The sequence below is a fragment of the Lissotriton vulgaris genome, chromosome 9 (assembly GCF_964263255.1).
Source record: "Lissotriton vulgaris chromosome 9, aLisVul1.2, whole genome shotgun sequence".
NCBI lineage: Eukaryota > Metazoa > Chordata > Amphibia > Caudata > Salamandridae > Lissotriton > Lissotriton vulgaris.
Window position 1 is genome coordinate 1,113,429,871 of NC_141697.1, and position 16,285 is coordinate 1,113,446,155.

At 51.6% G+C, this 16,285-nt stretch overlaps 1 protein-coding gene across 1 annotated transcript in view; it reads left to right on the forward strand.

Annotated features, from left to right (window-relative positions):
* Positions 1-16,285, forward strand: part of DNAH12 (dynein axonemal heavy chain 12) — a 1,291,066-nt gene that overhangs the window by 665,733 nt on the left and 609,048 nt on the right. The window contains exon 42 of the mRNA XM_086939114.1: positions 7,360-7,538. Coding sequence (XP_086795240.1) covers positions 7,360-7,538 — 179 coding nt within the window. The remainder of the gene's footprint in view (positions 1-7,359; positions 7,539-16,285) is intronic.

Consider the following 16,285-nt stretch of genomic DNA (forward strand, 5'->3'; position numbering starts at 1 on the left):
CCTCCCAGTACCTTGAGGGTATCCCCTATCTCTGACCAGTAAGAGGACAGCACTGGGCAAGACCATAGCATATGTATTAAATTAGCCGCTGGCGTTCGGCATCTGGGACAAACCGCCGAATCCGAGGCAAAGTATTTCTGAATTTTCTCCAGGGGTCAAGTAAGCCCGGTGTAGAATATAGAAGTGGACCAGTTGAAACCGGGCATGACGAGTGCCCTTCCACGCGCGACGCATCAGCTGGGCCCACGTAGTCTCCGGAATATCTCTTCCAATGTCAACTTCCCATCTGGTTCTGAGGACCTCCAGGGGAGGCAGCCCCACATTGATCAGTCTGGAATATAGACACGTTACCGCTTTGACCGTCCTGGTTGACATCATAACGTACTGGCATGCCTCTGATGTAGGGGGTTCCTCCTGCCCGGTCTGCCAGTGCGCCTGAACCGCCCTCACCACTGCCGCGTGCAGAAGGAAATCGCCGCGAGGAACATCAAAGCGCTCCAGTATCGACTGGAATGGCAACAAGACACCCTCTTCGTATAGGTCACCCACTAATTGCAGCCCTGCATCTTCCCAGTACCTCAACCGAGACCAGTCGCCACCGTGCGGCAGGGCAGTGAGCATCCCCAACGGGATCTCCGGAGCATAGGGGCGTTTCAGCCGTATATGATTATGTACTCGGTTCCAGCACGACCGTATAGTCCGTTCCTCATGCGTGAGGTCTCTCAGGGCCAACCTTTGCCGTAAAGCGACATAGGATAGGACATGCCTGGGCATGCCGCACCCCCTCCCGTCCTCCGGGCCTCGGAATTCCCGCGCCACTTCCTGAGTGTAAGTCTGAAGTTGGGCGGCTAAATAATATTTCTCAAAGTCCGGCACCGCTAAACCCCCCTCCGATTTTGGTCTCATCAGGGTCCTGAGAGCCACTCTCCGGCGACCCGATCCCCAGAGGAATGTTACCAGCATAGAATTCAAGGTCCGGAAGGTGGCTGGTGGGATCCAGAGCGGGAGTGTCCGAAAGTAATACAATAGCCGAGGGAGGGCCACCATTTTCAGCAACGCGATACGACCGGCCACCGATAGCGGCAAGGTGGCCCAAAAGCTCATGGTGCCTCTCAGCGCTCGGATGCAGCGAGCAATATTACCGTCTAGGACGTCCGCTTGGTCGTGATACACATAGACCCCTAGATATTTGAGGCAGCTCGGCTCCCATCTGATCTCTCTGTTGGTTACAGGTTGAGGCTCTCCCTTTCGGACCGGGAACAGGCAAGTTTTTGCCCAGTTCACCTTCAGGCCCGAGAGCTCTCCGAAGGTCGTGAGCGCCGCGTCTGCTCCGGTCAGGGCAGCATCGGCATCCTCTAGGAATAGCAATAGGTCATCGGCGTAGAGGGAAATAAATTGCCGCCCTGATATGGTCTGCAATCCCCCAAAATGGGCTCCAGTGCGGATCGACAGCGCCAGTGGTTCCACCGCAAGCGCGAAGAGCAGAGGAGACAGGGAGCATCCCTGTCTCGTGCCCCAGGCCACCGAGTATTGCCGGTAAATCAATGGGCCCGACCGCACCCTGGCTGTTGCCGAGGCGTACAAGACCGCTGTCCACCGCAGGAACCCCTCCCCCACACCAAAACGTGTCAGGACTCTGTGGAGATATGTCCACTCCAGGCTATCAAAGGCCTTTTCCAGGTCAACTGATAAGACCAAGGGGCAAGGGGCTCTATCGTGGGCCTCCCCTAATATTCGAAATAAGCGCCGGATGTTCATCACCGTGTTGCGCCTGGGAATAAAACCCGCCTGATCGACATGGATTAGGGAACCCATGTGGCCCAACAGCCTCGAGGCTAATATGCTACTCAGGATTTTATAGTCGACCGTGAGCATCGATAGCGGTCGGTAAGAGGTCGGCTCGTTACCCTCCTTACCCGGTTTGAGAACCGGGACCACCAGAGCCTCGCACATCGACTTCGGCAGGTGCCCCAAGCGTTTTGCCTCTCGATATACCACTAGCAATCTGGGGGCTAGGAGGTCCACGTACGTGGAGTAAAACTCCACCGGGAGTCCGTCCAGTCCCGGCGTTTTATTCCTCGCCATCTTTTTAATGGCTCCTCGGATTTCCCCCAGCTCCACATCCCTCCCCAAGTCTTTCGCCTGTTCAGGCTCCAAAGTGGGGATCGGAAGCAACTGTAAGTAATCGTCTATGGGGGTGGTGTCCCGCGACATCTTACTACGGTACAGCTTCTCATAATAGCGTAGGTAGCAGTCGAGGATCTCGGGTTGGGTATACACCTCACCGCCCGTCACAGTACGCATGGCCATTGTGGGGGTGGTGCACCTCAAGGGATTGGCCAGCCAAGCCAGGAGCGCCCCCGACCTATCTCCCTCCGCCAATGACCTGGTCAAGTAGGCCCTATAGTCGAAGCTCCGAAGCCTTTCGACTTCAACGGCCACCACTTCTCTCGCTGCCAGGGCTTGCCCCTGCCGCTCCGGGTTACCGGGGCGGCGAAGCTCTATCTCACGGAGTTTCCGATCAGCTTTAGCTAGATCGTCCAGAATAACCTTACGCATTCCCACCTTCTTTGCTATACAGTATCCCCGAACCACCACCTTGAATGCATCCCACTCCGTGGCTCTCGACCCGGCAGTACCCGCATTCTCTACAAAATATTCAGTAATTTTGTCCTCCAGTTCTGTCTTAAACACCTGATCTTCCAAGATCTCGGGGCGTAGTTTCCAAGTAGGGACAGCGGGGGTACCAGGAGACCACTGGAAGTCAACTAGCAACGGGTTGTGATCGGATATGGTCCTGGTCAGATATTCAGTTCTCACCGTCGCGGCTACAAGTTCCGCCGAACCCAGCAGCCCATCCAGCCGCACGTGCAGTTCGTGCATTCCTGAGAAGTGGGAGTAATCCCGGGTACGTGGGTGCTGCGCTCGCCATAGATCCGTCAGTCCCCATTGGGATTGCCACTCCCTTCTACCCTTGGCTACTCGACGGACCGGGGAGTCCGGGAGGGGGGGGGGTGGGAACGGTCGAGATCGACGTCCACCACCGAGTTAAAGTCCCCTCCCAATAAGAGGGGTCCCGAAAAACAGTGGGGCAAGGAGCCCGACCGGGCGGTTAGAAAAGAGAGTTGGTCCACGTTGGGCGCGTAAATGCAGCATATGTTCAGGGCTCTGCCCCCCAAATTGCCCGTGATGGCCACAAACTGCCCCTCCGGATCCACCACCGATTTAGTCACCTGTAAAGGCACCCCGGCTCTCACCCAAATCAGTGCGCCTCTCGCATAAGCTGAGTATGCCGTGTAGTATACCTGCCCTCTTCACCTACGCTGCAGCGCTAATCCCTCCTGCTTTGTGAGATGTGTCTCCTGGAGCAATGCTATCTGCACTCCCCTGCGCACCAGGTAGGCATGGACCTTGTGTCGCCTGGACATTGTGTGCAGGCCCCGCACATTCCAGGTAATACATTTTAGGTTGGATGCGTCAGCCATTGTCCCTCGAAATCACTGTCAGTTTCCCCCAGCAATGCACACACCAATGGCAGTCGCCCCCCTCAACAACAACAAAACTCCCCAAAAGACCCAACTCCCACCCCACCCCTCTAGAACAGGTCCCAAATTGTGCCATCTAGTAACCCATCCAAACCTTATCCCTGAAATCCCTTTCCCTCCCAACTAACCTGACGGTAGCCACCGCAGGTGTGCCTTAAGGGCTGAGTGGGGGCTGAGCGCCAACAGGGGGCCTTCACGCACCTGCACTACTGAGACGTAAGCGTGCCCCAATTATTTATGGTCCGAAAGGGATACAACCCCAGCTCTCCCCTCGCATCACTGAACCACAACTCCCCCCAAAGACCCCTCCGTATACATTGTCCCTCCCCACAACCGGAGTTAGCTCACCCAGGGTCATCCTTGTCCATCCAGCAGGCCTTCCGCCGATTTCGGGGTAATCGCGGGTAGAGTCACACTGTCAGTTTCTGAGTTCTCCGTGTTCTCCGTGTCCGACCGGTGCCCACCTGTACCAGCCTCCGAGTCTTCCACACCCGGCCCGCCCTGTGGGCCAGATAGGTTGGAGACCAGCTCCAACACCCCTCGCCGTTCCGTCGCCGTTTCCACCGTCGATGGCCTGCCCGATCTGCCACGGCGATTTCGAATCCTCTTTGATCTCCGCTGAAGACCCAGCTCCGATGCAGCCTGGGAAGAGGAGCCAAGCCCGTCCTTGCCTGCCCGATACAACTCAAGCCAAGCGCAGACATCATCCGGGTTATCGAAAAACTTGGTTGTGTCGTCCAGGATGATGCGGAGTTTTGCAGGAAACAACAGTGAGTACTGAATGCCCTCGCTCCGAAGTTCCCGCTTGATCACCAGGAAGGAGGTATGCTTCCATTGCGTCTCATAGGAGTAGTCCGGGAAAATGTTCACCTGGCTGTTCTCTACCTGATATGGCCCATTGTGCCTGGCGGCGTCAAGGAGATGTTCCCTGTCCCTGTAGTGCAGCAGTCTCGCCACCACTGGACGTGGGGGGCGGCCCTGCTGTAGCGGTCTGGCCGGCACCCTATGGGCCCGCTCCAGGGTGTAGACGGAGGATAGCCCCTCAGGTGCCACCACCGTCCGGAGCCAGTCCTCGAGGTAGGACACCATGTCGCCATTTTCAACTTTCTCTGGAAGGCCCACTACGCAGATGTTTTTTCTTCTATTGCGCCCTTCCGCGTCCTCCGCACGCCGCTCCAGGTCTCCGACGCGGGCCAGCACGTCTTTCATGGTGGCAGCCAGAGTCCTTTGCGCAGGTTCTATTGTTCCTATCGAGCTCTCTACCTCCTGAACCCTGTCCGAAAGCTTGCTATGATCAGCTCGGAGTAGGCCCAGACTCGTCGCCACCTGAGCGATGTCCTGCTGGAGGGCAGATCGCGTGTCCGCAATTGCCTTGATGATTCTGTCGAACTGTTGCTGCAACTGGGGGTTCCCCGGGTTCTCTGGGTCCAGCCTATCGTCCTTATCGGTGGCCTCTGTGTCCGAGGTGGCCGGGGCTTCCCCTTTGGGGCCCCTCGGTTTCCCCATAATGTTCGTGTCCCCCGGCGGTGGTTGCTGAGCCAAGGGGGCAGGGAAGTCCCCGCACACTGCTGTCCAAAGGCTCGCGCTGGTGCCCTCCGCCTTCTGTTGCCAGGCGGGCCCCCTGCGAGATGGCGTGGGGGGCCTGGAGCTCCTGACCCCTCGATAGGTCGCCGCGAGCTCGGCCTCGGGAGCCTCTAGGGAGGAGTGGAAGACGAGGATCAATCTACGCCGGGAGACTGTGCTGCCTCCGTGTCAGCCAGCGCCTCCAGTCACCACCGCAGTATGTGCTTGCACCCGGTCACAAGCACCATGCGGTCTGTCCCTGACTCGAGCCACCGCTCTCGGTATAACTCCCAGTCCTGGGGGTCCCCTCCATGCGCTTCCACGTCCAGAGGCGCCGAGTGCAAACAATCGCCTATACAGGGCGCCGCAGCGAGCTCCGCCGTTCTCCTCGCCTCCGCGTCACAAGCTGAGCTGGCGCGGGCTCGGCGGGCGTCCCCAGCTCCCTTCACCAGAGTCCCGGCTGAACCAACCCCTGGTCACAGCTCCGCGGCTCCGGCCGATGGGGCGGTAGGGAGGAGCAGTCCTGGGTCGGCGGTCTCGTCCGGATACAGCCGTGTCTCAGTCTACAGGGACGGAGCGGGCGCCATCTTGAGCTCCGCTCCGTTCTCCTCGCTGCTCTCCGACTCGGTGTCACCTGCTGTTTCCTGGGCCTTCCAAGGAGCCCTCCGTGTCGGCTCCACCAGCCCCGGTCACAACCTTCGAGGTGGGGAAGCTAAGACGCCCGGGACCCGCTCGTGTCAGGATAAAAGGGGGCACCGTCTCAGAGCCGAGCGTTCAGGCGACCTCTGCCATCGGCGCTCAAGCCACCAACCGGTTGGTTCTCTTTGAGAACTTTTGTAGGATTTTTTTGCAGACCTTCATCCAGTGGGGTATAGCTATGGTATTTAATTCAAAAGTTAAGGAATCTGCAGTGAGATGTCTCTATCAGATGTAAAAGTTACTTACCTTCGGTAGCTTAATATCTGGTAGAGACATAGTCTAGCTGCAGATTCATTAACTCACTGCCCATCCTTCCCACTCTGCCAATGACCTATGAGTTAAGGGTTATACCCTTTTTCAGTACTGGTTTTATATGCCAGTAATCACTATCTCAATTTATGTTGGGACTCAACTGACCACTTAGCATGGTCACATAGGTTTTGTTTAGATGTGGCCGTACCATCCATTTCCAAATGTGGATGGTTGGTAGGGTGGGCGGTGTTTTGTCTTTCACACTGGATGGCACACCAGTGGGCAGTGCTGATTTATTTGTTCTTTCTTTAAAAGGCTTTGTTCGGTATCATCATACCTCGTATTGGCACTATCAATATGTCAAGTAATGGTGTAATTCAACAAAAAGCTTGGTGTTGTTTTTATAGGTTTAGTTTGCTGTTACCATGCCATTAATTACCATTGATAAATGGTCTATAGAGTGTTAGCTTTTCTTTCTTTACATGATGGTTATTCACCAGGGTGCAGGGTTTCACATAGCCATGTGTTTTGTTGATTCTTTTGGGGTTTTCTTTAAATTTCATGTCTGGTAACTATTTGATGTTTCTTCTTTAGTAATGTTTCAAAGATTTTTTATCATTTTGGCACACTGTTTCTGCAACCGGTTTCTATAGTAGCTCTGTGTTCTGGTACAGAAGGTTTCACAGAAGAAACTGACGTCCATCTGCCGGTGGGGACTTATATGGCTCCACTGACGTCATGGCCAGAGTCAACGTCATCTCGGAGCCATATGATGCCGTCCCCCGGCGCGCAGAGGTACTACTGAAAAATTTCCGGATCCAGACTGGTGCCTGGAGAGAATTCAAAAGTTAATGAATCTGTGGCTAGACTTTGTCTCTACCAGATATTACGTTACCAAAGGTAAGTAACTTTTACACCTGTGCATGTGGTACTCATAGACCATGAACCCTGGCTGGACTTTACATCTGTTAACATGCCAACTTTAGTGTTGATTTTCAAGCATTTCTGCATTCTCACTCCTAGACCTTCCCAATGCTATTTTGATGAAGTATCTTTTCGGACCTAGTATAACTTTTCTTCCTGATCAGTCTGTAATAAATTTGGAAAGCTGTTCTCATGTGGGCTAGCTTACATTTTTGAAAGTTTTGGGCAGATTTATCAAATATGCTCAGAGTTATTAGCAACACAAAAAAATCTTTTCAGTCTTTGCATATCTATAGTATTCCATTTTAAATTTAAAAAGGATGACCTTCAAAAAATAAGAGTGAATCCATTACAATCCTCTAATTTCATGCCCTAGGTCACTGAAGAAGACATGCGAAGCCTATTATTTGGAGATTATATGAATCCTGACCTTGAAGGGGATGAGCGACTATACACTGAGATTCCAAGTGTTAAACACTTTAATGATATTGTGGAGCAGTGTCTAGATGAATACAATCAAACGCATAAAACCAGAATGAACCTAGTCATTTTCAGGTATGAGGTTTTACTAATGGTAAGCTTTTTGTATTTGTAGAGGTCTTTTCAAATGATTTTTTCTGTCTCTTATGCATTAATGAATGCTGTATCAGTAGGCCTTTAGTGGCTAAATAAAAAGATTGAAATATTCCACCATCCACATGAAAGAAGAAGTACTGTGGGATGGGACATAGCATGGCTACATTTAATTTTAGAGGGTGTAATACTAAATCAGCAATGTTGAATAGATCCAACTCATTTAGAGCCAAATACAGACTTATTAGCCAATAAAGGTGGTATATTTCTTTTCTTTTACAAAGCACTAAACAGTAAAGCTTTAGCAGCAGCTGTTTGTTTTGCTTGATACGGAAGAAAGGTGGGGTGAAAGTACTGAAAGTGAAAGTATTGAACAACTTTTAATTGTGACAATGTATATAAAACACATTTTATTGACAGTTTTATAAGTTGTGTGTGTTATGAACTTGCAACTGTAAGAGATTGTAGGGAATGAATAGTGCCAACCTTTGTTCGCTGGTTTCTTACTATTAAATATAAATTAATAGGTTTACATGCCACTTTTGTCAGCTAATGCACTGCATAGTCCCTCACCCTACCCACTCTCTCCACTTTTCACAACTGAATATGATATGTTTCCATCCATCTCAGTAGTTTATTTTGACATGCAGTTTGTTATATAGCTGAATGAGCTAACGGAGCAGCCGCTTCCCCATGTTGGAGGGCATGTGCTACGGGCAGACGAAGACTGTTTAAATAACCTTTGGTGTTGTAACCGTACGCACCCTCAGGGGTAGCATAGACCATACTCTAGTAAGTCTAAAATATTTGGTTAATCACGTCTGGATTGTTCACTATGTCTCCCTGTGGGGTCTGTAATGCTACTATTGAGGTTTTAGGAACCTCCTTACGAAGCAGCCAAACAAGCAACCTCCCTCCTTTGGCTCCTTTCTTATGTTGGCGGGCCATGTATTCCCTGTAATCCATGGTGAATAGCCTACTGAGAGCCGATTTGTGGTTGAGTTTTGTTTGGGTTAATTGGGTGGTGGCAGTGGAGCCTAGCACTGAGCATATCGCTAGGATGTGTAGTTTAGTCTCATGCATCAGTAATTCTCTACGGAGCAACAATCTGTTCCCATATGCCGATTTAATGCACAGCTGTAGGAAAATTGGTTTCTGTCGCAGTACTCCCCTACATTTTGCCTGACTCTGATGCATCTGGGACTGAATGTGCGCTGCATTCCTGCTAATCAGGTTCCCTGTGCCTGTGATCTTTACCAAAACTGTACATTTGTTTCCACAATTGGCACACCTCTGGCCCACCTATAAGTCCCTTGTAAAAGGTACCAGTAGTGCCAAGGGTCTTGTGACCAGAGAGGGTCTCTAAGGGTCTCTAAGGGCTGCAGCATGTATTGTCCACCCTCAGAGTCCCCTCACCTAACACATATGCACTGCCATTGCAGATAATGTGTTCCGGTGCAGCTAAAACTGAAGAGTCGTCACACACCCCTGCATGCCATTCCCACAAAACACTGCCCTACAGCCCTAAGGCAGGGTGCACTATACCACTGGTGACGGCATAGCTGCATGAGCAATATGTCCCTATGGGGTCCATTCTCAGACATTGTAAGTGCAGTGAAGCCATATTGAGTACATGGGCTGGGAGATTGTCATTACAAACTCCACACCCCCATGATGGCTTTACTGAATGTTAAGAAGTTTGGTATCAAATTTGTCAGCACAATAAACTCACACTGATTGCAGTTCAGGATTTATTGTAAAATGCACTCAGTGGTCATCTTAGAGATGCCCCTGAATAGCAACCAAACCACTAGTTTGTGGCTGGTTGGTCTGCATCAGCCTGCTGTTCCATTCATGTTTCTGACCCCCTGAGGTGGGAGCCTTGTGCTCTCGTCGGTCAGAGAGAAAAGTGTGCTCTGGGTGGAGGTGCTTCACACCTACCGCCAAGGAAGAACAGCATTCTAGGGCGGTTAGTCTCAAAGACTTCCTGACCTTTGACATGCTTGCCAGGGCCTCTCCAGCTATTGGAGATGCCTGCCCCCTTAACCAAGCCCCACTTCTGGCGGCAAGGTCAGCGGGAAATTAGTAGTCAGGAGAGGCCTGTCCCCTCTCAGCCAGGACCACCCTCAAGGTGTTTCGAGCTGAAGTGACCCCTCCTTAGGAAATCCTCCATGTTGGATGGAAGGATTTTAGCCAATCAGGTTAGGGGATACCCCTACCCAAGGTTTTAGTCACCCAAAAAGGTAAGTAGCCCATTGGCTACTACCTGCCAGTATCTGTAGCGCTCCTAAATTCAGTATTTAGGGGTACCCTTGAACCTTGATCCTCACGTTCCTACAACCTATGAAGAAGGATGAACAAAACGATGTGCAACAAAGCCTGAAGACGACTACTGACTTGGCCCCCGCCCTACCGGCCTGTCTACAGCTTAAAGAACCTGAGAAGAAGACAACGCCTGTACTGTGGCCAGCGACTTCCAAAAACCCAAGGATGACTGCTCACTCTTCAACAAACACCAGATCTCCAGAGGACAGCGGCTCTGTCCAGAAGAATCCATCTACAAGGATTCCGGATCCAGGCGGATCCGCATCTCCCGCCCACTATGCACATGACACCCACATCCCGAGTCTCCCCAGCGATACTGACCACAACTCCTTCAGTGGCTGACCTCTCCTGGACTCCACAAAGACAACTGCTGCCTCATCTCGAAGGGGCCCCCTGACCCTGACCATCTCCAGTAAAGGAAATCTGTGTGTTAGAAATGGGATCTCTGGTTGACTTGCGCCAAAGCCAGGCAGAGACCACCACTCTAGTCAGGGCAAGGGAGTTACACGCCACTGCTCACCCCCTTGGTAGCTTGGCACGAGCAGTCAGGCTTATCACGGAGGCAATGTGTAAAGCATTTGCTCGAAACCCACACGGAAGCAACACACTAGGCACACCACAAAAGCAACTCCACACAAGGTTATATAAAAGAATAGCCTTTGTATTGTCATAAACACATTAGAGTAGTAATCACACAATATACACTGTGCCAACTGGCACTAGGCAATATTTACAGGGGATTATATACACATGACCGGGCCAATCGGACCACCGTCAGAATCTTTAGAAAAGCACAAGTAGAAAATGTAAAAGCACAACCAGTAACTACTGGCAAAATTAGGAACTTAGCATTAGATCCTGCAACAGAAATCACCTTATGCAGTAAGCATAATTTCTGATAGATACATCTGCCGTGTGGATTCCTCACCTTGTGAATATCCCCCTTGCGTCAGCAACATTCGGAAATTCTTTTCGTAGCCTCGCGCCGACGTGGACTTGGACGTCATAGAGTCACGGCATCGCCCGCGACTCCGCTGACGTCACCGACGCCTACAATTGGCCCACGCCGGCGTGATGACATCAGTTCCCTTTTTTCCGCGTCGTCGACGCTAACGGTTATTGGGAATCTCTGTAGCCAACTGGTACTTTGTTGCCTTTTTGTTGCCTTTTTCTGCTTCTTTGTATCCTGTCTCTTCGACGATGTCATCTAAGAAGACCGGCTTCAAGCCCTGCAGGGAGTGCGGTAAAATGATGTCCATTACCGACCCGCATGATGACTGCATCTGGTGTTTGAGTTCCGACCATGATGTGGAAGATTGTTCTTCATGTCGGAAGATGAACCCGAAGGCCCTGAGGGAGAGAGAGGCCAAGCTCCTGGTTGCGAAGATGAAGGCTGGGAAAGAGAAATCGTCGAGGTCTTGTTCTCGAAGGGCAAGGTCGAGGGCGAAGTCGAGGTCTCGATCTCGAGAGGGGTCGTCTTCGAGGTCGGCATCGGATCATGCTTCGAAGTCGAAGAAGAAACATAAGAAGAGGAGACATGAGTCCCGACGTCGTTCCGGTAAGGAGTTGGGCTCGAGGTCGAGGTCACCGAAGAAGGTACGTTCGAAGGTGGTTACTCTGGATGTCTCTGAGCCTGAAGGTGAGGCCTCACCTTCGGAGTCGCATGGGCGGTCTCCTACTCCGGCTCCGAATCCTTCTCCGGCTCCGAATCCGTCTACGGCACCGTCCCCGGCCCGAGAAGAGGAAGAGGCCCAGGAGGATGTGGATTCCGTGCCTGTCGAAGAGCCAAATCCAATCCCTCCTCAGGACCGGCCAGAGGGTTTTCAACCGCCCTTTCCTGCCCAGGCCAGGACCCTTCGGCGTTTCTTAACGCTATGTATGGCGTCTTCTCAAGGGCGTGGTACCCCTCTGGTGCACCTTCGGGTCCCATGGGTCCTTTGGCTTACAGCTTAGGGGTTCCTCACTCCTATCCTCCAGCTCCGTTTATGCCTTATATGCCCGCTCCGACGCCGCATTGGCAATTCCCGGCTCCTCAGAAGTCGTCGACGCCGATTCCGGCGTCGCCCGTTCCAGATCGTCCTCGAGAGCATTCCTCTGTGCCATCGGATTCGATACCGGCGTCGGTCCCGAATCCGACGGAGCCGCTGGTGGATCCGACTGCGAGGCGTGTGAAGGAGAGGTCCAGAAGGGAAGCTCAATGCCTTTTGGAAGAGCAGAGGTATTTGGATTCACATTCTGATGTGGAGGAAGGTGAATTGGAGGAGAACTGTTTTGAGGAGTTGGCTGATTCAGGAAACCTTGATTTCTCTCCAGAATGGGAGTTGCCCTCAGGCTCTGGTGCTCCTTCTAAGGATGTCCAACCTTACCATTTGGTTATGAGGAAGGCTGCTGAACTTCTTCAATTGACTTTGCCAACGGTGGAGTTTAAATCCAATATCCTCACTGAGGTTTTGCATTCTCCGAATTCCGTGGTGGAACCTTTGCTTCCATTTAATGATGCCTTGACGGATCCCATTTTGGAGGTGTGGAAGAAACCGTTGTCGGCTCCTGCGGTTTCTAAGAGTGTGGCCAGAAGGTACAGGGTAGCACCTGAGGACCCTGCTTTTTTGTCTTCTCATCCTTCGCCTGAGAGCCTGGTCATTCAAGCAGCCTGTTCTAAAAAGAGTGTTAGTGCCTTTCCCCAGGTTCCTTGTGAAAAGGAAGCGAAGAAACAAGACCAAGTTGCGAAAAAGACCTTTTCATCGGCAAGCATGGCGTTGAAGTCTACTAATGCCACTTGTCTGATGGGGAGATATGTGCATGCCCTAATGGATTCTTTGCGTGTCCTGGTTCCTAAAGTTCCTGATGCCAGCAGGAAGGATTTTGAGGAAGTGATCTCTGATGCTCAGGCGGCGGCTCGCCAGGTTATACAAAGTGGTCTGGACACTGTCGATTCTGTGGCACGTATCATGGCCACTGCTGTCGCCACTAGAAGGTCATCTTGGCTGAAATCCTCAGACTTTTCGGCTGATGTTCAGGTGACCTTGCTGGATCTTCCTTTTGATGGTTCTGGTCTCTTTGGAAAGAAAGCTGATGCAGCCCTTGAGAGTTTTAAGGATAGCAGAGCGACAGCTAAGTCTTTAGGTCTCCAGATCAGAGGCTCTTCGACCAACAGGAGGTTCAGGGGCTTTGGTCGCTCTTCCTTTCGGAATTACCGACAAGGTCAGCAGCAGCAGCAGCAACAGCAGCAGCAGCAAAATTCTATGTACAGATCGTACAGGGGAAAGCAAAGAGCGCGTCCTCCTGGACGTCGGGCCTCTTCCTCCTCCTCTTCTTCCAACCCCCCTGCCTCAGAAAAGCAGCCCTAGATCCGCCATTCAGGATCATGTGGGTCCAGTGGGGGGTCGGCTTACCCATTTTCTACAGGATTGGGAATCGGTTACATCAGATCTTTGGGTTCTCAATCTTGTAGAAAATGGGTATGCCCTTCCCTTTCGGGAATTCCCTCCGAATTACCCTCCTTGTCAAGGCTTTTGCACCGAGGAACATCTGTCTCTTCTGCAGGAGGAGGTGCTAACTCTGTTACGAAAGGGTGCGATAGAGGTGGCCCCAGAGCAGGAAAGGGGTCAGGGATGCTACTCCCGGTATTTCCTGATTCCCAAGAAGGATGGCAGACTTCGTCCAATCCTGGATCTCAGGATCTTGAATCGCTATCTGAGACAGGAGAAATTCAAGATGCTCACCCTTGTTCAGGTTCTTCAAGCGCTGCTGGAAGGAGACTGGATGGTGTCGCTCGACTTGCAGGATGCGTATTTCCACATCCCAATCCTGAAGTCGCACAGGAAGTATCTCCGTTTTACGGTGGGTTCGCAGCACTACCAGTTTGCGGTCCTTCCGTTTGGTCTTACTTCTGCGCCTCGAGTCTTCACCATGGTGATGGCGGTGGTGGCAGAGGTGGGAGGAAGGCCTTGAGCGCCAGACGTATCGCCTGCAACTCTAGAAGGTTGATGTGAAGCAACCTTTCCTCTGGAGACCAAAGACCCTTGACCTCCAGATCCCCCAGATGAGCACCCCACCCTAGAGTGGATGCATCCGTTATCACTGTGGCCACCGATGGAGGTAGTTGAAAAGGCTTTCCTTGTGACAGATTGCCTTCCACGCTCCACCAAGACAGATCCGCTGCAGTTTCTCTGGAGATCCTCACTGACTCCCTGAGATCTCCGTTGTGCTGATACCACTGCCTGCGGAGGCACCACTGGAGTGCCCTCATATGCCAGCGTGCATGGTTGACCAACAGAATGCAAGAAGCCATCAGACCGAGCAGGCGAAAGACCTTCAGGACTGGAACGACCTCTACATTGAAAAATAAAGGAATCATTTCCTGAATGTCGCGAATCCTTTGAGGAGGAGGGAATGCACGACAAACAGTAGCGTCCAGTACAGCACCTATGAACAGGTTGCGCTGGGAGGGCACCAGGTGAGACTTGGGTACATTTATTGAAAAACCCAACCTGAACAACAACTGAGTTGTCACTTGCAGATGATGGAGCACCTTCTCTGACGACTTCGCTTTGATCAGCCAGTCGTCCAAATAAGGGAACACTGGTATCCCTGACCTTCTGAGATGAGCTGCCACGGACGTGGGGGACTCCTCAGATGGACCTGTTCGCCACTTGCGAGAATGCTCACTGCCCGTCCTTCTGCAGTCTCCAGTCTCCAGTATCCAATGCAAGGAGCCTTGGGGGACGCGTTTCAGTTGAGTTGGGAAAGACGGCTCCTTTACACCTTTCCTCCCATACCTTTGATTCCTCGGGTTCTGAGGAAGATTCGCCAAGACCGGGCCCAAGTCATATTGGTCGGCCCGGACTGGCCAAGAAGGGTGTGGTATACAGATCTTCTCCATCTCTCCTCTCACCCGCCGCTCCGACTCCCTCTCAGGGCAGACCTCCTCTCTCAGATGGAGGGGCAAGTTCTACACCCCCACCTCTAGACATTGCACCTTCATGCCTGGAGATTGAACGGGGCAACCTGAATTCCCTTTCTCTCCCGCCTGACGTAGTGGATGTCATCTTGTAAGCCAGGCGTGACTCCACTAAGTCCATCTATTCATATAGGTGGTCGAAGTTTGTCACTTGATGTGGTGGGAATTCTATTGACCCTTTGAGAGCCCATTTTTCTGATGTTCTCCAGTTTGTCCTTTCTCTGGCGCAGCAAGGGCTTGCTGTTGCCACGGTTAAGGGCTATCTTTCTGCGCTGTCGGCATTTCTCTGCTTGCCTGACCAGCCTTCTCTTTTTAAGTCTCCTGCGGTTTTAAGGTTTTTAAAGGGCCTCACAAATAAGTTCCCTCCTACTCCTTTTATTGTGCCTCAGTGGGACTTAAATCTTGTCTTGACCTTTCTGATGGGTGCTCCCTTTGAGCCTCTTCACAAATGTCCTATGAGGCTTTTAACTCTTAAGACAGTCTTCCTCGTTGCAATAACCTCAGCAAGGAGGGTAAGTGAGCTTCAAGCTCTTAGTTCCAAGCCCCCTTTCTTGACCATTCATGCTGATCGAATGTTTCTTAGGACCAGGGCTGCTTTTCTTCCTAAGGTGGTGACTCCTTTCCACCTTGGTCAATCCATTACCCTCCCTACCTTTTATCCTCCCCCACATCCTTCCAAGGAGGAGGAGAGGTTACACCGTCTGGACCCTAAGAGGGCGGTGTCTTTTTACCTAGACAGAACTAAAGACTGTCGTTTGGATGACCAGCTCTTCGTTGGGTTTGCTTGCTGCAAAAGAGGAAGAAGAAAAAGAACCTTGTCAAGATGGATCGTCCTCTGTATTAAGATCTGCTACTCTTTGGCCGGTAAGGAGCATCTAAATGGTATAAGGGCTCATTCTACTAGAGCTAAGTCGTCTACCTCAGCATTGGCTAGAGGTGTTCCTGTTGAGGACATTTGTAGGGCGGCAACTTGGTCTTCCCTCCACACTTTCGCGAAGCATTACTGCTTAGATACCGAAGTGAGGAGGGACGGCCACTTTGCGCGCTCTGTCCTTCAGGATGTCCTGGTTTAGAAGAGTGGACACCCTCCTCCGGGAGTGGGGACTGCTGTGGGACTCTATTCACAAGGTGAGGAATCCACACTGCAGATGTATCTATCAGAAGAACAAGTTACTTACCTTCGGTAACGCTTTTTCTGGTAGATACTATATCTGCCTGTGGATTCCTCACTGACCCACCCGCCTCCCCGTTGTCCACTCTTCTATGCCAGGGCTACTGTAATGTATTGTTTTTATATTGTAATGTTAAGGAGTTGTTTCCATTGCTTTCTTGCATTTGCTTCACACTATGTGTGTTTCTCCTTGGCTATTGTGTATTGTGTATACTATGTATATTTCTACTGTCATTGGTCCGTCCGTGTGCCTCGATGGCACGGAAAAAAGGG